The sequence below is a fragment of the Pseudoliparis swirei genome, chromosome 9 (genome assembly GCF_029220125.1).
Source record: "Pseudoliparis swirei isolate HS2019 ecotype Mariana Trench chromosome 9, NWPU_hadal_v1, whole genome shotgun sequence".
Taxonomy (NCBI): domain Eukaryota; kingdom Metazoa; phylum Chordata; class Actinopteri; order Perciformes; family Liparidae; genus Pseudoliparis; species Pseudoliparis swirei.
This window is the reverse complement of record NC_079396.1, coordinates 12,612,922-12,637,107: the sequence shown is the minus strand read 5'-3', so window position 1 is coordinate 12,637,107 and position 24,186 is coordinate 12,612,922. Positions and strand designations below refer to the sequence as shown.

At 41.3% G+C, this 24,186-nt stretch overlaps 1 protein-coding gene across 3 annotated transcripts in view; it reads left to right on the top strand.

Annotated features, from left to right (window-relative positions):
- The window catches only part of cpne5a (copine Va), a 64,409-nt gene that overhangs the window by 15,114 nt on the left and 25,109 nt on the right, over positions 1-24,186 (top strand). Inside the window, exons 4-10 of one of the 3 annotated variants that reach the window (XM_056423446.1) lie at positions 1,593-1,696; positions 2,784-2,823; positions 3,688-3,702; positions 3,858-3,934; positions 19,191-19,254; positions 23,028-23,131; positions 23,383-23,487. In XM_056423446.1, the coding sequence (XP_056279421.1) occupies positions 1,593-1,696; positions 2,784-2,823; positions 3,688-3,702; positions 3,858-3,934; positions 19,191-19,254; positions 23,028-23,131; positions 23,383-23,487 (509 nt within the window). Of the gene's footprint in view, positions 1-1,592; positions 1,697-2,783; positions 2,842-3,687; positions 3,703-3,857; positions 3,935-19,190; positions 19,255-23,027; positions 23,132-23,382; positions 23,488-24,186 lie in introns of all 3 variants that reach the window. The other 2 variants (XM_056423444.1, XM_056423445.1) reach the window with 2 other exon arrangements.

Genomic DNA, 24,186 nt, shown 5'->3' with positions numbered 1-24,186 from the left:
CACTGTAAATTGCTTTTGTATTATGTGTATATGGTGCAATACAAATACATGTGAATTTAATTCAATCTTAATCTTCTCCCTCTGACTCCCTCCTCTGTAATTACTCTCCGTGCGCGACAGTGCAGGTTTTCCTCTTTCTACTGCTTTCACTCATAATATACTGTAGCTAACACAACAAAACCTTGTTAAATTTAAGCAAACCCTCGTCGTTCCACTTCCAGTCAGACTCTGAGACATTAATCTTTCTACCAAGATCAAATTTTCTGACATTGCAGCTCACAATTTATCCTAGTTGGGGGTTTTGGAGAGAAAGAAGTGCACACTGCCAGCGCCCTGTTATCCCTGTATCCCTGTGTTCTCTTTTCGAGAGGGTTGACAGTTAATTGTAATGCTTTGCAACTCTGGCTTTACAGGTCGACTGTGTACTTGCCGAAGGTAAGAATAATCTGTGGAGAGGGAGATCTGTTAAATCCTTGGGTGGCTGTTCTTTGTTCACGTGCTCATTCTAATTCTTCTGTTACGTTTGGTTCGAAAACAAATTGAATATGCCATTGGCTCCCTCCCACCACATTCGACTCCTATTATTTAAATAACCGTCTCTGCGCCTGGTGGAGAGTTAACCTCCTTTGCCTCTGCTGGTCGGGAGTTCTCACTTTCTGACATGGATGGAGAGGAAGAGCTCCTAGCACACACATCAGTTCAACCTTCATAGGCTTAGACAATTATATGTGTGTGTAAGCCTCCTCAAACCCACTCTCAAACTGTCATATCTTACACGCATTCCAGCTTGCCTGTCTTTGCATTATTATAGGCAGATCCGGTAAATATATTCTACTGCTGTAATGTTACTCCCTTGTTAATTCCCACTTTGAGTTTCATCCCCACCGGATGTAAACACAAAGGTGTGAGCCTATAATCCTGCTGTTTCATCGACTCATTAAGCTCTAACACTGCTATTATTAATTCACTGTGTCGGTTTATGGTTACACTTTCTTTTAATCATGCAGCTCACCATCAGTTCTCTGACTTTGATTTATTCATTTTGGATAAAATTAAAGTGTTCGCTTTTTTGTCTGTTGATTTGTTTATTAGCACATCACTTCATCAGAAGGTCTCGCTCTGTAACGCAGACTTTCTGATTTCACTGTTTGTGCTGGCAGCTTCCTATTTTCTTCCTAAAGCCAGGAGATAGTTTTCTATCGTTCCATCATTTGTGACAGTTCCCCGGTGGAAAAACAAAATGTGAAAGTCAATATTTTTCTCGGTCTTGGTCTTCCTCTGCCCATACTGAAGTGGTTGTGAGAGCGACAGTGGCGCGAATGTGGTATTAATTAAATAAGTGTAATTGGACTCCATAAAGTGTTTTTCCTCAGGCATGCTCAGCCCCAGACGTGGAGAAGAAGAGCTGACACTGTGCGATCACTGACATCTGTTAATCAAATCGGAGCTTATCTGAAGCTGTGAACTCACACAGTTGCTTAGTGAAGATAATGGGGGTGGGGTGAGGTAATCGAGTAGTGGAGTAACTGCATGATGTGCTGTGTCAAATATTTGGGCTAACTTCTTCCTCTTCTTTCCTGGTTCTGATCTAGTTTGGGAGAACAGAGGTGATCGACAACACACTAAACCCAGACTTTGTCAGGAAGTACATCCTGGACTACTTCTTTGAGGAGAAGCAGAACCTGCGCTTTGATGTGTGAGTTATTCTGTTTGCTCCGGTCCTCTGGGACTCATACAGCGTGGTGTGCGTGTGGTAGATCTGCCGTCCTCTTCCTACCCAGTCCTCCCAATTCTTCTTTTTGTTTCCATCACACACTCTACATATTCTCCCTTATTCATAATCTATCTCCCTCCATATATCTCTTCATCCCCTCTCCATCTTCCTGTCTCTCATTTTCTCTCTTCCCACCCTTGGCACCAGCTCGGCTCTCCTGAGGAATTATTTATGGGTGCAGTGTCTCAGTAGTCATTTATTGAAGGGAGATTGGTATAAGGGTCATACATATTTCATATAAAGTTTTATCCTTAATCTCCCCGCTGCTAAATTAAGCACATGTCTGAAACCAAGTCCCATAAAAAGACCCCTTTCATCCACTCTTTCACATGTAGCTGCCTCCTCCTCTCATAAAGGCCAGGTTAGCGAGAGGGTCAGGAAGGTGCAGTCTCATTTTGAAATCCCAGAAAACAGTCGAGATCATTTTCTCCACTCTTCCAGCTACGCTTCCAAAAAAAACATCCTTTGTTTTTTTTCCTCGCTTCAGGCATGAAGTCCCAAGTGGACCTCAGTGATGTATCCAGGACAGAGCTGCAGGTCTCTGTGGATTTTTAGGCACATACTGAATGAGTTTGGCATGCTATCATGATTTGACTCAGTAACAGGATAGGAGGTAGTGCCTTAATTAGAGTTGCTCATCTACATCTTTCTTTTATCACAGAAGTGGGAGCTGGGGCATAGTGAGCTTTAATTACTTTTACATTAAGTTTGACTGGCAAATGCTGGAAACTTTATCAGCCTTGGTAGAGTGTTTCAATATGATCCCCTTGGCGTAGTACATAAATTACATTCATAAACTATAGAAATACTTCCTTAATTAACTGTAACATTACTGCTTATGCCTTTCCCCTTTGCTTCCTCAATGACCCAGGTGTGTGATTGACAGGCAGAAAATGTCCACTCAGCAGCCAGTGTTTTCTTTATGGGAGTCGATAGTTAAATTGTAATGTCTCATGATGTTTTGCCCACATCTTTGCTCCTGTGATGTGTGGTCTCTTTGTAATTGCAGGTATGATATTGATTCGAAAAGTCCAGATCTTGCAAAACATGTAAGTGAAGAAATGTATTTCATTTTTTTCTGTTTGATTTTATATTAGTTAGAATTGTTATTAATGTGTATATCATTAAGGTTGTATGCAAACCAAAGTTTGGGGCATTGAAATACTCCAATATATTTTGGAATAAGGAATAAATTATGCTCCATCTGCTAAATATTGTTTGTATTATATCTTACATCTGCTTCAGTTTGTAAATGAGATATTTTATTCCTCCAGAGCTTGAACAATCAGACCCTCATTAACTTTTTTTAAATGAGAAAAGAAGCATTGCACATCATTATTAAAGCTTTTCAACACGATGTATTGTGAGCTCTGTAGTGTTGCTTTTCGTTTAGATAGCCAGCAAATACACATATAAATGTGGCTATTGTAGAACATACATTCAGGTAAACAACGCGTTGATGATATGCTTGTGTTGTTATTTATGGTAAAAGCTTTGATAAATAACTTCTTACTCATTCTACATAGACACATAAAGAATATATTTGCGGCTTTTGGTTTGCATAGTACTGACATGTTCAGCAGTACTTCTGCGTCTATCCGTGTGATGCTTTACTTGTTCTGTTTCCGTGCTGCATGGTCTGTAAACTGCTCTTTGACTGGAACTCTTTCGTCCCTCGTAGCTTCCCATCTCTTGTGATGTTTCACTTTCACTTTTCTCTTTCTCTGAGACTGACTCTGCACCCTCTGCTTTTCAGCCTGTTCACATATCCACTTCTGCTCTTCTTTCTTGCACTTGTTTGATGACAGTCTGGTATTTGAGTCATGTGCCTCCTGTTCCATGATATGCTTTGTCTTGTCACTGCTCCTGCCTGGTCTCTCTCTCTCGCTCCTCCTCCTCCTTCACCCTGGAAGCCAACCGACATTAACGTACGTGTCTGCCTCAGATGTCCTAATTCATAACCGTATAATTCTTATAACGCTGCTTAACTCCTCACGACTCTCCTTGTCACCCCCCGTGATCCACCTGGACGCCCCCATCCTACGTCTCTCTCCATCCCACTTCATGCTCCCCCTCATGGCAGGACTTCCTGGGACAGGTCTATTGTACACTGGGAGAGATCGTGGGATCACCTGCCAGTCGCCTGGAGAAACCTCTCGGGTGAGTGTTCCTTTTACTGTGTTCACTCTCGGATTTTGCACAATTGTTTGTGAAAATAACAGCCACACAGAGCCAGGTAGAGAATTTTTTTTTTCATTCAATTCAATTCAGTTTATTTTTTATAGCCCATTCTCAAAACTTACAAATTTGCCTCAGAGGGCTTTACAGTCTTTACACATACGACATCCCTGTCCCAGGAACTCACATCGGATCAGGAAAAAGTCCCAAACAACCCTTTCACAGGGAAAAAATGGAAGCAACCTTCAGGAGAGCAACAGAGGAGGATCCCTCTTCAGGATGGACAGATGCAATAGATGTCATGTGTACAGAAGACACATTAGAGTTAAATAGTTGGTATAGGCATAGACCACGATCCAGATCTCCATGGATCCTTTACTTATCTTCTCAAGGAGACAAATATAACAATTTAACTTTTGCAGACACAAGTTTTCCGATATTATCAGATGTGACATGGTTCTCCTACTGGATTTCACAAGTTGCAGCAAAGATGAGGCGGTGATGAATATGTCTGCCTTCTCGAGCCATCTGTATCGTACATTATACTGCAAGATTACACCCGTGTGCTTGCATTAGGATGGGTAATTGAACAGGACCGGGGGCTTCCTCGATGCAATTACTGTCATTAGGGAGGCCATCTAGCACGGAGAGCAGATTGAAGTCAGCGTGAGACACATGGCATTATCAACCCCTTCAACGTAAATTGGGAAATATGAAGCCCTGAAGCCATTAGCACCAACAGACCTGTGCATGGCTCTTTGAGTTATGTGTGTCTGTTTGCAAGAGAGAAGGAGAGTTTGATGAGCTACGAAGCTTGTGTTTGTGTGTGAGAATGTGACGCCTTCTATGTGAAGTTCTGTATGAGTGCTGGCCCTGGCAGTGGGGGCTTGTGTGAATAACAGGGCTTTGGTGTTGACCATAAACTCTGCCAGGGACTGGTGGCGGTGGATTACACAGCTTCAGTGCTGAATAAGAGCATGAGCAGGATAAAGAGACAGTGTTCACCAGTATGCTGTAAACTAGGCTTCACACATTAGAGACAGGCAGAAGACTCAGGAGCCCCAGGCAGACACAATGGAAAGAAGTATTGATTCTGTAGCTTCAGCAGGGCACCTTGATTCCCACCGAGACTCCTCTGCAGCGGAGAGCGATGAAGATTATATGGTTGTCGTCAAAGAACGCAGTTTGAAAAACTGCAGAAGTGAGTCCTTGTGAAACAGTCAGTTACACTGCGATTAATGGTTCCAATAGCTCTTATGTCAGGAAGTACCTGTAGCAATTAGGAAATAAAGGAAAAGTATAGGTTTCTTTTACATTTTCTTTTCCTGATAACATTCACTTAACGGTACAATTTTATTCAGCCCTGACCTGTTCAAATAGCTAAATGCAGGGCTCTCAAGTTTTGAAGATAGGCAAGAGTGACATTTCTATCAGCATCCCCGCCCCCCCCCCCCAGAAAGAAATTTTCTGATATCAGTCAGTCGCGCGCAATTCCAGGATACTTTATTTTCATTGGTTGCTGGATTAAATCTTACCCAGATACAACAGATACGGTTTTTTTTTCTGATTGGCTATTGTGTAGCCCATTTTTGTTGTTGGATTGGCTGATAAGTGGCTCTTCACGGCAGAACTCCAGGGGAGCGCTTGATTCCTCCACGGTGAGGGCAGCGCGGCCAGCTCATGTTTGCGCGCTGCGGCACATTAAAACATTAAATAGCCGAGAGTTTTTTTCAGCGTGAGAAATACGATATGTGGCGGGAGTGCGTGACTTAAGACCGAAATGCGTGAGTGTCACGCTCAATGCGTGACACTTGAGAGCCCTGTAAATGGCATCCATGGGTAATGGAGTTTTCCACGCCTCCTGTGGTAGATGATAGCTGAGAAGATGTTTAATGGCAATGTGCTCCATTTCCTTGTCATGCGTCCTGAAGTGACAGTGCCTCTCCGGACCAGAGGCGAGGAACGGTTCCCGCAGCGACTGGGGAAATCTGTTCGCCATGCTTTAACAAGCCCTCCGGAGGCCCGTTGCATCCAATGACCTGCTTAAGAAGCACATCAGCAGCCCTTTCCCTATTTTCCACACTTCATCTCCCATTTATTCTCCCCAAACCTCGCCTTCTTTCTTAATCTGCCTTCATTGTGCTGCCTCCTACAACCAGCGCACACATGCAAAAGTATATTGGAAGCCATTTTACTTACTCAGTAATGTTCACCATATCTGATACACACCTCCCAAACTCTTACCTAAGAATGAACCAAATCATAATTATGAGCTGGACTTCAAAGTCTTAAACCTTCAGATTTTTTTCTTTTACCTTCCCCAAACCTTTGTGCTCAGTTAGTTGTGGAGTCCACACATACTATCAGAGTGTGAACTCACAACAGAGAGCTTCAACCCGGTCTTCTTCAAAATGCCGTTACACAGTCTGTAACACAATCTGCTACACGTTTGCTTTTTCAAATACATTTTGGAGGAAATGTAATTGCTGGTGTGCACGTTCACAATGTCAACATGTCATTGACGAAGAATGTTTTACGGATAAAGTCAGTATTAACATTTAGCAGTTACCAGTTTGCAGCTATGTAACATTTAACATAGCTGCAAACATTTAACATGTATTGAATAATCAACTCTTAATCCGAACGGCATCACGTTGCCTTCAAAAAGTATATATATATATATATATATATAGGAATGCAAGTTTCATGAAACAAGGCTGAACATCACATTTTCGTCTCAACGCAACAGAGACTTTACTCGAGACCTCGCGCGCGCACGCACGCACGCACGCACGCACGCACGCACGCACGCACGCACACACGCACACACGCACACACGCACACACGCACACACACACACACACACACACACACACACACACACACACACACACACACACACACACACAACTTTCCCTTTCATATATGCAGAAACCTGCTACTCCTGCTTGATTCAATAATTCCCCTCATCATTTCTGAATTTGTAAGTGCTGTGCCCATGGGAACAAACGTAATTTTGCGCCATTCGCTGAGAGCAAATCTTCTAAGACTTATTTGTCTTGGGGAAAATAACGAGACGGATGAGATGTATGGTTTTACCCTTGTGTCTTTATTAAGACAGAGAGGTCTGCCAGTGTGAATAATGTGAGCTATGAAGCGCTGAACTGACACAGTGGTACAGATAATTTCTGTTTATAATGTGGTTTTAATGAGAAGCATGTATCCAAGTCATTGGTATCTGAGCCAATGCAAAGCTATAGAGTTGACTGATGCAGGTAATGCCATCTTTTACAGAGAAACCGTGTTAGCTGCTCTCATGGCTGTAATTATGTGTATTCTGTAGCCTGTGGGATAATCGTACTATGGTTGTATAGGTAACGGGATATTAAAGTTCATTATACAAATGGCAGTAACCTTTAGTGTTGATATGGTACATTATACTACACACTAGAGCATATGAATGCAGCACACCATTAGCATGTCAAATCCATACTGTAACTGTGCCCTGCTGCTGTGTGCTTCAGGCAGGAAATACACCGAATGCAAAACTGCAATGACTGTCGTGGGTGTAATGGCTGAACCCATGAGAGCCAAGAGAGGAGATGGTTTTGGAGAAATATAGAAAATAACATAAATAAAACATACATGCTGAATTGAATATAGAATGAGAGGCGTAACTGTCAGAGGCTCATCTGAACCGGATCCCACCTGCAGGAACCAAACCATCGAATACTCTGGTAACTGAATAAAAAGTTCAGGAAAAATATTTACACAAAGGCAAGATATTGTAAGCACCTTCTAGTGCACTGCAAGTGACTCTTCAGCTAATGCAAGAGGTCAGCTACTGTCTCTAGTTGTATTTATGAGAAAAGACAAAACAACACTGTAATGTTGTAGTCCTTTACAGAAAGTCTACACATTCAATTCACAGGAAGTGAAATGTGTGCGCTTTTAGAATGTGATGTGGTTGTATGATGCCAGTTTGATGTCACATTGATGTTATGTCATGTGCTCTGCTATCAGCGTGACGGTAAGTGATTTTATTCTCTTTAAATCTGCTTGGCTTTGAAGGTTTGCCTTCAACACACACACAGTGGTGCTTTAGAGGAAAACATGAAAGGCCAAGCAGATTCTAGATTTAGATTAGACCACAACTAAAATAATAAATGACGAAAGATGAAAGTGCAGTTTAAACTGATAAATCTTTTCTTTAATTTCCTGACAACATGGCAGAGTAAAGGCACAGCCAATATTTGATCAAAATCACAGAAGCTTGATTTGATAATCATCTGTTTTAAATCACAGCTTTGGTGATAATCATTTGTTTTCTCTGCTGTGGGAATCTGTGGTCAATGTGTAACAGAATGTGTTAATGTTAAACCTGCTTATTGATGAAAATAAACAATCAACATTCATAAAGCATCTGGAAGTCTCTAGAGAAAATTAAACAAAAGCTCCAGATGGCTCCAAACCAAAACAATCAACTCTGACTTTCCAGATGAATCTTTGATTGACACATTGGTCGTTCACATGTTGTATGATTCCTGCTCACACTGAGCAGATGATGAATGATTAACAGTGAACGGAGTGATGGATGACATTGATTGTTTAAACAAATTAAACTGGGCTCTGCTTTCATCATATCAGCCATCTTTTAATGATCTAATCAAGTCAAATCACAAGAGATCTGAAACTGAAACACAACATTTCATAAAATCCAATACATTTAGGTCTTTTTGTGTAAGCTTGAAATATAATTATGTTCCCACTGAGGACTAGACACAATTTCAACACTATATATGTGCTCATACATCTCTATAAGTATAAGTGTTGCTTCAACATTAAGTTAAGTATTTAAAACACCAACAGCAGTACAATGTAATGCAATTCAACACAACAGCGATGTTATAAATACTATATCTGTGAAACCGATAATATTGCGTATTTGTTGACACTGAGTCTAGTTATTCTTTAAAAGTGATTTCTGGTGTTTTGTTAGATTGCATTTTACAAGTTTAGGTTGCACTTATTCTATTACACGCAGTAATATACCGCATTGTACTGTTCTCTTCCATGCACTGTAGTATACACTTTTATCTCTTCCGTCCTGTGTTTTCGTCCAATCAGACTCCATTGTGATAAAAAGCCTCACTTTGCCTTCAGTGCTGTCAGGAGAAAGTGGAACAATATCACCATCACTGACTCTCACAAGATTCTTCTTCCAGGACGTTCGGAGAAACATTTCCCTGAAACGACAATGACGTTCATACTGACCGTTAACTCAGGTCAATTCAATTCAGTTTATTTTGTTTTGCCCAATATCACAAATTACAAATTTGCCTCAAAGGGCTTTACAGTCTGTACACACACGACATCCCTGTTCCAGGACCAGGTTAACCTGATTCAGCCCTAACTACAAGAGTATAAGAGGAAAGTCTTCAGTCTACTCTTAGATGAGGTGACTGTGTCTGCCTCCAGGGCTGAAGGTGGAAGCTGGTTCCATAAAAGAGGAGCTTGATAACTGAAGGCTCTGGCTCCCATCCTACTTTTTAAGACTCTCGGGACCACAAGTAGCCCTGTAGCTCTCTAGTGGGGCAATATGGTACTACAAGCTCCTGAAGAGATGATGGAGCATCACCAATCAAGGCTTTGTAGGTGAGGAGAAGAAGATACTTTTACGGGGAGCCAGTGCAGAGCAGCTAATGCAGAAGTAATGTGATCTCTTTTCTCAGTTTTAGTGAGAACACGAGCTGCAGCATTCTGGATCAACCGGAGGGACCTAAGAGACTTAGTAGAGCAGCCTGATAATAAGGAGTTGCAGTAATCCAGTCTAGAAGTAACGAACGCGTCAACCAGCTTTTCTGCATCTTGTTGTGGTGTTGGATGCCAGGGTTAGCGTTAGCCTCGCCCCCATTAGTTATTGTTGCTACGCCTTTCATCGATACAGTTAACAATGGTAATAGTGACACATTTACACTTGAAAGTCGTTTCTTAAAGAAAGATTATTTCTGATACTCAGAGGTCGACAGAAGCAACAAGCAACATCTAATTTGGGGAGCTGGATGGTTCAAACAAACACCAGACTTTCACCCTGGTGACCCCTGTTTGTGTCGTTGTGTAACCAAGTCAATGTTGACATATTTTACCATTGTTGTGTTACTTAACTCACATCAGTTACGTTACAGCTGTTGACTCCTTATTTGAACTGAACCATGATATTTTCCTGAACCTAACCAAGTAGTTCTGTTGTGTGAGTAAACGCGCTCGGGGGACGGGTTCAGTAAGCAGTCAGTTAGAACCTTCTAGCACTGAGATCCATAGTAGTAGTTTCTAAGATGCATCTTTACAAACCCTAATTCCAAAGCACTACACCCCACAATGATCCGGATTGACAATCAATTTGAACATAAAAGGGTCGGATACATTTTTACAATGTTAATCTTACAGATATCAAACTTCTGTATCAAGCAGCAGAGATGTATGAACCTCTCACAGAAAACTGAAGCAGAGGACTTCACTTGTCTCATCTGGACTTCAGAGACTCGGAGTGCTTTAAAAGATGATGGTTAATGTAGTAGGCTGAATTATTTGGGGATACTCAGTGGCAGTTCCTCCAAGATGAAAACACCTCCATATTTAAATAACGAGTGGAAGTGAAAGAAGTTTCATCTGCAATCAAAATGCCCTTGCATTGAGATAGTTTTCTTTGCCTGTTTAGCTTAATGTTTCCCTGTATTACTTAACAGGGAGTTGAAATGTTTTAGATGGCTTACAGTAACCAGCCTCCTCTGCCTCGGAACATCACACACAATTAGAGCGTTCTGCTGCCTCACTAAATGCCAATTTGGGCTCCAAACCTGAAAACTAACAAGGGTCCCTGTTTAATAATGTGTGTTCCTGCTTAGTGAGGAGAAAAACAGCCTGCTGATTCAACAAGAACACTTTTTGTCTGGTGAAACAGGGATTTATTAGTTACCATCTTGGTTTCATAAGACGCAAACGACTCCCCTTTCAGCAGAACATCTCCGGTTGCAAACTTCTTTTTTCTCTCCATCATTCAGTTGAATTGCTCTTCAAGGACTTTAACGTCACACAAAATCAAAAAAGATCTCTCCCTTTTTTTCTGCCATGAAATGTTGTTCACGGTCTTAGTTTTTAAAGCTCTGTTGATAATAAGTCAATCGATGTTTGTCTTTAGACTCATCATGGAGACCTCAAGTGCAAGAGCAGCCAAGGGCAGTGAAGGTGTTTGGCTGTGGATGAACTTGGCGGATTTGTTTGCACTCAAAGCAGACTGTGTTCATTTCTGTCATGGCCACTGGACTCATCTGATGAAAAGGTACCCAAGAGCCTCTCAGCGAGCGCTCTGCTGCCTGTTTCACACTCCCTCGTTAGTAATCTATTTAACAGCCGAAAGCAAACTGTCGACAAGCAGATTGCAATCTAATGTCAGCAGTAACCGCCACAGAGGAGGTCAGGGCGCCCCAGTGTAACATGATATAAATGCCATTAATTTCTGCCCAGCACCAGGAGGGAGGTCCAAAGGGGGCGTGGCCTTCCGACTCATTAGGAATACGGGAGTCGAGAATCAGCTGTGATTTAATGGCAGGCGCCCATGGAGAGAAAGTGTGGTACATTTTGACTTACAACATATGTGTAATACTGTATTCACGAGAACCGGGTTTCTCTTTCAGCTTCTGATAGAGTGTGATGTTTTGCTCTTGCCGTGGGGAAATGGAAATGTGCTTGTTATTTCCTCCAGAGGAGGTTTTTGTTGGCGGGAGAGAGAACAAGAGAGGACGAGAACTCACAGTCATGCAGTTTTTATCTGTAGCCCGAGTGAGAAAGTTTCTCTCTGATTGACAACTTCTCCTAATCCTCTTTTCTCTCTGTCAAAACATGCCATTTTTAGTTGGTGGATATCTCATTTGTTTAAAATCACAATAAGTCATACATCGTTACAGTGAGTAAAGCCTGCTCCATAATGTATTTAATCAAAACATCAACAGTCTCATTACATCGATACCACAATGGAGTGCATTTGAAAGGTAATTGTATTTTATATTTAGTGTTCAATAGTGTAAATAACACAATTATTTGCATTAATTGAGGTTGTGATGATGGTCATTATGCATGAGTGGGATTCCTGAAGTATCCAGTGAATAGCACCCAATAGGTTACGCAATAACGGGAAAAAAGATGACATATTGGGCACATTGTGGTTTCATGCCTTGCACCTCATTCCTCGTTCTCCACAGCGAAAAGCAGACACATTCTTTACTCTTGGTTGTTTGGTATATCCTTCGCTTTCTGCAGAGCATTTCTTTGCCCTATTTACGTGCTTTGTGCTCATTCTAACAAAGCTTCAAAGAGTTTAGAGCAGGCTGCCTGCAGCTAAACACAAGGACCAGCTCCTCTTGCAGCACCGGTAGACAACAGCTCTCTTTTTCCTCTCGGAGAACCGTTAGGTTCTCTGGTATCCTTTTAAATTAGCTGGTGCACTTTCATCCCTCTTTTTTAATCCTGGTGAGGTGAGGGATTATAGATGCTTATCGGTGTATAGAGATCAAAGGGATTCGGGGTATAATCCCATTTAAACCCATCTAGACTTTTGGCAACCTTGCTAATTCTGTTCAACTCTGATCTGCCCACCGGCCCAAACGTTTACAGTGGCACAAAGCCATGCTTGTGGTCTACCCACCACTGCCTCTGTTGGTCTCAAACCAGTTCATTTATTCATTTTGTTCATTTACACGTATCCCTCGGTAAACCGGTGGGATTCATTGGATTCTCTATTGATGGAAATCTCACTGAAATCATTGTTTCGTGGAGTGAAAGCTGCCTATTTCTTGTTTGGTTACACTTCCCAAAAAGTATGTTTTAATGTTCTTATCCCCAGGTGTGAAATAGCAAAGTAACCATCTCCTCAGCATCATAACACTGCAGTCATGTTGTCGAGTCGGAGAATATGTACTGGAGACCCGCCCTGCAACAGCTGCAGTGAGAAAAAATCATTTTCTTCTTCTTGGGCTCTCACTCATATTGTCGGGCAGGGAACCCTCCCCCACTCTCATATGTACGACACGTTGCTGCGTTAGTTAAATATCAAGCCCATTCCTCATCCTAATGCCTTAAAGTGAATGACATCAACAATTGCTTCCTTGTCCCTCTTTGGACTTTAATCCCACCAACCTCCATCCACCCCACCTCCGCACTGATAGGTAATAGAATACAGAAATTGTGAATTACCATGTCATGCCTCTAGATGGGAAATTATAGAGCCCGTACATTGAGCCTGGATAATCTATATTGTGTCATTGGCAATGATCTTTGATTGAAAAGCGATACTCTCGTTGGTATTCTGAAATTTACAGCCAAGCAATTGTAGGGATGATGAAATATGCAGCTTGATCTTTTTCCATTCAGTTGATCAATCAGGGGATCTGGCAAAACAGCTTCTTGTTTTAGGGTTTGCTTTCTTTCTGTGTAGAGGAGGACACTCTGCTACAAGGCAGTGTTTCATTTCTGTCTCTATTGTTAGTTGTTTTCATGATGCTCTGTTTGATCTTCTGGGATCTTCTGTTAATAGGACGGACAGCGCAGAGGAGGTAGCCGGCCGCGCTAACATGATGCTAATTTCACTGTAAATATTACAGTGGCATTTGAATGGTCAGGACCATCTGACAAGGTGTCTGTTGTGCCAAGGGAAGCCTTTAAGTGACTATTAATTATATAGAGCTAGGAATGGTGTTAGGGATCATATCTCCTCATCATGTGGTGTGTGCAGTCACTGCTCACCTGCATTCATCACACGCGGGAACCCATTATGCCTTAATTTGATCCCATTAATCATTCACTGGAAGCACAGAAGCCTTGGACGATAAAAGGCTGCCATCAGTCTTCTCTGAACGAGAACACCTTATAAAAACTCCTATTCATGTCGGCTCTTCACACGCTGCATTTAGCTGCCATTATTGCCTCTGCACAAGGATTAGTATTGTTCCTCTTAACTGTAAATTGCATTCAATCTTAAAGAAATGATGTAATATAATAGCCTAAAAGCTTGAATTGTATTCAAATACACTGAAGGTTGGTAATGCTCTAAAGAAGAATATCCGCAGTCAAGCCCGTGAGGAGATGGAGGGTACTGCAGTCTTTAACTAAAGTTACAACATATTTATTTCTAACCAATCATATTGGTAATGTTTGATATTTAATCTATTATACTTTGTGGATGTGCACAGCGTAGCTTCACGCCACTGGAGGTTGTTGGGCAGTTATTTCACAAAAACAAAACAAACTAGAACGGGCACTCGGTAGAGCGCATACCTTCGCATATCACAAGATTGGGCATTGAATTATGAACATTTTGGCATTAGTTGCATGCCAATTGGACAAAAATGTATCGTGCTATGGTAAAAAAAAGATTTTGACCTTTCCATGACCTTGACCTTGACCTTTGACCCGATTGATCCCAAAATCTAATCAAATGGTCCCCGGATAATAACCAATCATCCCACCAAATTCCATGTGATTCAAGGAGATTTGACCTGTTCATGACCTTTGACCTTGACCTTTGACCCGATCGATCCCAAAATATAATCAACTAGTCCCCGGATAATAAACAATCATCCCACCAAATTTCATGCGATTCGGTTCAATACTTTTTGAGTTCTGCGAAAGATTTTGACCTGTTCATGACCTTTGACCTTGACCTTTGACCCGATCGATCCCAAAATCTAATCAACTGGTCCCCGGATAATAAACAATCATCCCACCAAATTGCATGCGATTCGGTTCAATACTTTTTGAGTTTTGCGAATAACACGCATACAAATAAATAAATAAATAAATAAATACACGGCGATCAAAACATAACCTTCCGGCATTTTCAATGCAAAGGTAAACATGGATTTAGGGCAAGACATCACAGGCAGAAATATCAATTTTGTATGCACTGCCCTGATTTGTATGCACTGCCCTGAATATTTCTTGCATACCATGAATTTTTAAATCCAAAATACATATTTACGTTGTCTATTTGCATCTGTAGAATTCTCTTAAATGTAATAGACGTTAACCTCAGTTGCCTCATATGCATATTTAAACATTGAATTCCAGAAAGGTATGTATTTGTTTTAACGTATTCACCAGGGGTGTGTCCGCTTTAAAAATTAAAATAAATTAAAATTCCATGTTGTTTGACGAAACCCAATACCATGAATCACCAGCATGGTATAACGTGTTGGATGAAATGTACAATACACCACTGAGTTTGCTTTTCCTCCAGCCTGCCCAGTGCTGTGGCTAAACATCTGAAGAAAGCTCAAGGTGTCTGCAGCATGGAAAGGGATCCTGCTGGGAAGCATTTATTTATGTAAATCTCATGCAGATTCAACTTTGATATTTCTTGTGTTCAAGTGGAACAATTATTGAAACCCATGTACGGTTCATCATTGTAACCGGAATGTCTGTAGGAATATTCTCAGGTGGTTCATATTCAAGCAAAGGGCCAACACAGTGGACGACAGATATTACCATGTACCACCGTCCAACCAGTCAAAGTATCAAAGAAACATAGTTCAAAATGAACAGTGATATATCTGTATTATTTGGTAAAGCACCATAAAGATATTAAAATAAGGTTTACTTGACCAACTTCTCATTAATAATGCTGATGATTATCAATATGTCAGTGTTCTGCGCATAAAAACTGATAATAATACAATGTATAGTATAATTTGATAACTATCTGTGCATCCTTAATCTCACTGCTGCAACAATCTCACTACCCAATGACACAATTACAAAGTGACATCATTGCAGCGCATTACTTGACTTTGATGGTTGGGATGACGTTCTCAACTTCTTTAAATCGTGACCCACCAGAATAACTATGTCCGTGTTAGTTTGAACATCTTGCGCCGAGATGTTGTCCAATGGGTTCCAAGCACTGTTTTTTTTCTTCTCTTCCTCTGATTTGCTGCGAATCCCCCGTCAGAAACTCATTTGAAATCACAAGTTGACTCTCACAAACACTCAATTAAGTCGTATTTCTGAGGCAGGTTACACTGGCACAGGAGATGTTATATACACTCTCTGGGGGGTCCCGACCCCTAGGTTGAGTGAGATCCAATTCCGTAATCCACAGCTGTGTGACACAAAATAAAAGTATCTTATATTCCACATTATACTGTAAATGTGTGTATACTTGATGACATAACCCCACAACTGAAGTGGTCACATCGTTTTGTTGAGACAAGTTGGTTATCTGGGGATTGCCTGACTGTTAAACATCACAAAACACCCTTATGATATTTGCTTGTTGTAATTTGAAAAGTCACATTTTTGAGCAGCACAGAATCAGTGGAAACAAATACACATATACATGACCGACTGACTAACTACTGTCAGTTCCTCACAGCAGTCGGATTGTTGGCCTTGTTCTCATGCAGATAGTACAGCAAAGAGGGCCGGAGCAGCACATTTCACATAATTTCATCATCAAAGTGTTTCCCCACTGAGGAACCAGTGAATGAGCCCTGAGTGAATGAGGCCTCTTGAAACAGGGGACTTCATATCACCAGCAGTCACATTGCAGGGAAGAAGATGTTAGAACTGCTAGAAAAAAGTGTAAGGCTCTGCAATAAAAAATAAACTCTCGTTCCACAGGAACTGCATTTTTGCAGCAGTGCTTATTTGTTCTTCAACTTAACAAGTCATTGTCAAGAGAAAATGCAGCACTAAATAATGTACGCCTCATTAAAAAAGACCATTTTCATTTTGGTACCTGCTCTCGTCTCAGCAGCAGAGATTACATCAGGGTGGTGCATCTTAACCTGTCTGGAGAGGATATTTTATCCATCAATGGATCTCATTTCTGAGTTTGAAAAGAGTACTGGTCATTATCGTGAGCCGAGGGAGATAACTTGACCTGTGGAGTGTGCAGCGTGCAGGCCTCATTGGTGAGAGAGTTACTGGCTCTTTGAGGCGTCATAAACTGTACAGTGGCAACTTAATAATCATCAATTATAAAAGGACACATTTATTAACCTTGCAATTGATACTTAAGGAGCTTGATAATGAAGTGTTCCTTCCCCCTCAGAGTGTCATTAAAGGCTGACACTTTGAAAGTTTCCTTGCACCAATGTAGTTGGTGCGGTACATTGATGTTGGTGGTGGTCAATAGATTTATATTAAGGTTGATCAAACTTCATAATTGAGGAGCTACTATTGCTTTTATGGAGTGTTAAACTGCATGCATCAAGGGCCTTGGGAACCTGAAATAGAAGTCAAAGTTATTGGAAGCACCCTGTAGCTTTGCCTAAAAATACCAGCAAAAGGAAGCCACGCTACATCCCATCACACTGTAGGTTCCCTGGCATACACAGTACTGTATGTTCAGCCGTCGCAGGTTTGCTCTATTGCAAGTATCTTCTGTTGTAATTCTACCCCCCATTTAGTCATATGGAATCCAGTTGAACTGTCAGTCAGATGAACAGTCATAATAAATGAGGATCTGCAGCAAATCTGACCTTCTAATGATTGCTCTCCAGCTACGTCCACCGCAGGACTCCCGTGTAATTTCCTTCTTTACCCTGAAAGATGACAGGAGTGTCAGCAGCTGGAGTGCTTCTGTATGACGGGAAAGTAGATATGCTGTCTTGCGCTACGTGAAGTGGAATGGGCTCTGCCTTGTTAGCACAGCTTCAGTGGAAGCGGAGTGTTGTAGAGACTGGATATAAACAAGATCTAATTGTGTTTCGCTTCAAAAACTACAGCCCGAAACCATTTAGAACAAACCGGAACAATAAACTCTGTCTCTCTTTTGTTAGCACCATTGACTTGGTGAGCTACTTGGTGAAGCACAGCAATGCAGACGCACAGGTACCGCTCGTGTGCTGCGATGTGTCTTGATCATCTGCTGGAGCGAGAATCAGCAGTAAACACCTGCAGACCCACGGAGCTTTAAACTCTCAGTAAACGCGGATCAGAGGGGTTTTGTTTCTCAGCAGTTTTCTTCCACATTGTACGAAAAAACTCAAGAGTCTTTATTTATAACTGTTTTTTTATTCAGTGACAGTGATGAAACTAAATAATGTGCTCATTAGAGCTGCCAAACTGTCACTCTTGTGTCACATTCTGTCATGAATGATATGATCTAAGCTGTAATTAGCTCAGTGGGGTAAGAGGGCCGTCCTGCAACCGCAGGGTTGTGGGTTCGATCCCCGCTCTCCCCATTAGTTGCAAGTCGAAGTGTCCTTGAGCAAGGCACTGAACCCCCAGTTGCTTCCCGGGCGCTTCACCGCAGCCCACTGCTCCTTAATAACTAAGGATGGGTTAAATGCAGAGAACTAATTTCCCCTTGGGGATTAATAAAAGTGTATATTCTATTCTATTCTAATTGTATGTAAAAATACACCTGTAAACTCATAGCTTCAAGTGAAGAGTGTGGCTGCATAAAAAGCCTAATTTCCGTTAATCTTTCTCATTATTATTATTGAACTGTCTGGTAAACTCTCTGGTGGAAATAGAATCACTGATTCACAGGTGTACTTAAAGGCTCTTTCAGAAGATAACTGCACTGCTAACATAACTACAATCTTTATTTCCATCAAGCTGTCATGACTCAAAAAACAGGACCCAAAAGCACGACTCCGAAGTTCAGGGGAATCAAAAGGGTTTATAAGAAAACAGAAAATCACAGCTATGCTGGAAAAAGACTTGAACAAAGTAGCCTACAAAACAAAATCCCAACTATGTTGGAAAATCAAACCAGGACAAAAAACTACACTATCAAGAACGATCAGGACAAGACAAGAGACAAGGCGATCTGACACAAGACACAGGTAGACACAGGCTTAAATACATGAGGAAACGGGGAACAGGTGGACACAATCAGGGGTGGAGCAGACAATCACACTAACAGGGAACACCGGGGCAGGAAATAAAGTTTCTGAAACAAGAGAGGACAGTTACTACAAAATAAAAGCGGACGTGGAAAACAGAACTAAAACTTAAAACTTAACATAAACGATGAGACATGACACAAGCATTGAGAAACTTGAGATCATCGGTGGGCAATTTACTGCATTGCATCACTTGTGGTAAATGCAAAAGGAAACATGGTGCCTCTTAATACAATTTAAGCCACAAACAAGTTGATGAAGTGGATCTTCATTGTTATGCTGTGTACAATATTTATATAAAAGGAGATGATTTCGATTTGTTTCCTCAGCGGCATACCCGGGAAGAAATGTGGGACCATTATCTTGTCTGCCGAGGAGCTGGGAAACTGCAGAGTAAGTTTAAATAGTTTAATCCCTATATCTTTGCCTACAAAGTGGGTTTTAATAATACATGTTTTGCAATGTTCACTGATCGAAGTTGAAGTGGGCCCTTTCACAACGGCACATTAGAGTTCAATCAAACATATTGAGTGCAACTGATTACGGCATGTCAATGTGAAATTGTTTGAGACACACAGGAGGGAAATGGTGCATTTTGTGTAAGTCCCATAATTTAAATACTGAGTGAAGTGGCTTGTTTAATAGCCTTGGCTTCAGTTAGATATATTGTGTCATAACAGCCCTCATTAAGCCAGCAGGATACGCCACGTTTCTTTGCAATTACGTTTGTCAAATGGAACATGTAAACATAGTGAATGTGCTATGAGTTTGAATGCCTATTTAATGAGCTTGCTTTCATTCCCACCACTGAAGCAGACTTTTCCTCCGATGTGTGATGTGGTAATCCAGGAGTCTGTGTTAATAACCTGAGTCAACTGATGCCCATAGACTTTCTTTCTGCACTGCTAAATGAAGACAGTAATCTCAATATACTGCTGCCAGTAGAAGTGTCAAGACTTATTGGTTGGAACAACTGGCCTCCCTTGGAGGCTATAAACAAGTCATTGAACAGCAACTACAGTGTGGATGTTTTATGATATGCATGTGGCATCTAATGGTTAAAACTGTAAACAAGCCACTGGTTTCACAGTTGTTGTGGCTGACTTTGAGGAAGTTTGATGAATGGCACAATTTATTTCCTTATTAATAGACAGTCTCCGATTACAGTGAGACAGATGAGCCATTTTAGAAATAAAACTGCCATGACTTTACATTACTGATGTGGTTCTTGCTGGATTGAAGCAAGCACAGCCATTGAGGTGCGTCTGTGAGTCACCAGGTGCAGTGGATCTGACAGAAGTTAACGTAATCACTGCAAAGCACCACCTCAAGAAGGGTTTTGTAATATAAATGCAAATGATCATAACTGGTACGAATGACCATTTCCTTTCTCCCAGACGCCATTAGAGAGACACAGAGTTTATGTCACTCCAGACCTTCCCTGTTTACACAGAAGTTGACCCTGAGGAGAACAAACCTCCTGTTTGACTACAGAACAGGGAACTGAGAGAAAACATGTGCTATAATTGAATAATCTGAAGACTTTGCTGTGAGAACAAGTCCCACACCTGTGAATTATAGCAGTTTGTAATTGCTTCCAATCCATCTGGATGCTATTTATTTTATAATCCACGTGTGACCAATAAATGGCGGATGCTGAGTTCTTGCCTCGCCTGATGAAACACTGCAACTTTTGTTTGTAGAAAGTGAAATCAGCAGAGTGGGAATCGACTGGGGAAGTTCTGAAGGGATTATTAACCAAGAGGATGGTTGGCTCTCCACCTTGGTGGTGGATCTGCCAGGTATCATTAGAGATAGCAACAGCCTCTGCATGGATCAAAGGCTTCCTCTTGGCTATCGTTAACTCTGGCACATGTAACATGCTGAGCAGCAGCTGGCTCTCTCTCAGTTCATCTTCAGTCTAGCTGCAGCTCAGCCTGATTTGAATCGAAGTAAACCGCACAACACTTTACATATGAAAGAGATTTAAATTAAAAAACGATGTACTGTAGTTCTTCCAAGTGTATGTATAGTATATACATACACAGACGAACCATCTGTTCCAATGCTCATCAATGTATTGTCATTCATTTTACATTGACTTTTTGGATTGTATAATGTCTTTCCATTTTCCTTTTTTCTGCATATATAAAACAGTTTCTCACATTGAGAGAAATCATTAACCCAAGGCCACATTTCAGGAATTGCTCCGTATTTCTTTGAGAGACAAGTCCGACTCTGAAAGTGACAATGTGCATTGCTCTAACACTTTACCCCATGCAGCGATATCTTTGGGGAGCAGGGAAATGGAAAAGAGAATACCGACTGCACTCAGTATTCCCTTGCTCTTAAACCTCAGAGGCTGAAATGAATCTTCAGCCTTTTTTCCCACACATAATGAGAGAAAACTGCAAGGCACCAAAGTGGGTATGTGTTATCCATGCCTAATGAAGGCTTAAGGCACAGTGTTGCCATGATAGTGTAAATGCAGAAGCCGTGTCTGCGTTAAGCAGGTCAGTGCTGCCTCTATTTTTAAGGGTAACTGACCGAAGCAAACAATGGAAACTTCCAGATTAGATTTTCTTGTGAAAGCGACTCCACTGATGATCTTGACTTTCTTCTAAACCTTTATTTATCTGTATCCAGGGTTACAAAATGGAGAAAAAAATATTCTCTACCGATATTGTAGAGGTGGCACAGCAGAAACACAGATAACAACTGTGGATAGTCACCAGTGCCTTAGTTTCAATCCGCTCTTTACTTAGTTTCCGTCCTAACATTTCCACAGTGTTGCTTGGTAACATGAAGTGTGATCAGACAATACAAAGGCGATAATGAAATGAGCTACATTTATAGAAGAAGAATCTCAGAGTTATATGATCAAGTATCCATGTAGTGACATCCATCTTTCTCTGAGCGTTTGCCCCAGAGGCTGGTCTGCGTCCTGTCCAAGGCATTAAGGGATGTGATGGGGCTAAGTGAGAGGCAGGTCAGAGGCAGATCGCACCACGCTGATCTGGGTCAAAGCAATCGATGGAAACCCAGTGCAGCACCATGCTGACTCAGATCTAATAGCTGCACTTCAAAATATAAAAGCTCGGGAGACCAGCAGCTCTTCTTTCTGCCAGTTAAAGGACCCAAAACGTCCAATGATATTAAATCTAATTCTTTATAATATGACAATGAGAATCTTGACTTGCATTTTTGGTATGCCATTGGTCTAAAAACAGCCAGTTATGGAGTTTCTTCCAATATTTAGATGTTCCTGTCCAAACTGCCCACTATGCTTCATTATTATACAATGCAGACTAATATCTTGACCACAGGGAGACTTTCTGGAACCAGGAGCATATTGGGGCATGTTCATTGTCCTTGTAATGGCAGCACACATTGAAATGCTGCCGAAATGAATATAATTATGGTAATACCAGCCTTTCTAATGTGTCATTAGCTGCACTCACACCCTCCACATCCTTTTTGTACCCGCCCCCCTCCTCCCCCTCCTCCTTATACAGGGTTTAAAATCCATTTCCGTGTCTCTGCATGGTCTCTCGTACTGATTATATGGTGCACAACAAGGTTTTTTCAATTTGATACCACTTTTCCCATCCGCTGTTCTTATGCAGGAGGAGCATTTTAAAGAAATCGGAATGAATGAATTAACCCGCACGGTATCCAAATGTCTTAAATGCACCTTTTTATTAATCTTCGTTTCTTCTTTTGTATTGCTGTACTGTCATTACGTGTGAAGTGATGTGTGCTTTCTATTTCACTCTGCTTGTATTCTTAAACTACATCAACCTGCCAAGGGACTACAGATGGAAACTAGCCTCCCGGCTATAATCTGGCATATTTACATGTACATTGTACTGTCTATCAATATGCACTGTCCCTTATTCTCTAAATAAATAAATAAATAAATAAAATAAATAAATAAATGCATTTGCAGATTTTGGAATGAGCACCCACTGGCTGGTTTCACTCTGCTCTAATTAGGATTCAGTCAGCAGTTTGCTTTTATTTGGTGCTTCAGTGCTTTTATATCTTGGCACACAGCATGTACAAACAAACAACAAGAGGCAAACAGAAGCAGAAGCATGTATTTGCAATGTCCTTTATTTTTTTGTCTTTTTATTTCTCTGACTGTTGTTTTCCTTTGTCTGTAGGATTACGCAACAATGCAATTCTGTGCCAACAAACTTGATAAAAAGGACTTCTTTGGAAAGTCGGACCCCTTCATGGTCTTCTACAGGAGCAATGAAGATGGCACGTGAGTTTGTCTCTGGCCTCTGCTTCTCAGTGCGTATATCAAAGACAGGTAGGAGGGTGTGGGGATCAAAGAGCAAGTGAACCAGGAGTGAAAGACCAACAATTTAAATCCCTTGAACTCAGCCGCATTGAGATTCATGTAGGTATGGTCGAGAAGCAAAGTAGAACAGGAAGATTTGATCACTGGGCTTTTTTTTCCCCTTTGAGATTCTTCTTTTAGGATTTTAAATCCCTGTTGACCTGCGTCTCCAGGTTCACCATCTGCCACAAGACGGAAGTGGTGAAGAACACGCTGAACCCCGTGTGGCAACCCTTCTCTATCCCTGTTAGAGCGCTCTGCAATGGAGACTATGACAGGTAGGATAAATGAAGATGTGCAAGAAAGTGTTCAGCCGACGTTATACATGCTTTACAAGTAGTGTGGCTTTCCAGTATAGAAATCAAAGCCGCACAGTATTTTATTAAAGTTCTTTCAAAATTGTTTTAGAAATGTCAAATTTAGAGCATTGAGTTGATAACATTATTTTATATGCTGCTGTGAGAGAGAAATATTACAGCCGGATTTTCAAGTTTCTGATTAGCAGCTGCAGTGGCTTCTCCTATGTTATCTGAATCTCTTCCGAGTAATAGGCCTCACGGGACAACTGAGGAGCTGGAGGAGTTTCGACAGGAACCTCAAATATCAGAGGAGAGAGAGTTGAAAGTGTCTGAACTCTTCGTTCTATAGATGTTGACGAGTGGCTAGAACAGCAGCCGCTATGTGTGTCAGCATAAGCAAGAAAGTGGCAGTCACGAGAATTTGTAGAAGTCGTCAAAGAGCATGTCAACCGAGGTTCTTCATTTCGATCCTGTCTCTCCTCACCTGCCTGGAGAAGCTAATTGGGTCAGACAGATGGAGCGGAAGCATGAAAGAATCCTGATTCCCTTTAAGGGTTTTGATGGCGAGATAAATCTTGAGCGACTTAAGGGTCTTCCTGATGTTTCCGCGGAAATATCTGCAGTTTTCATTTTTGGCTTTCTCAATTTCCAAAATCTGCGCAGCAGAGCCATTGACAT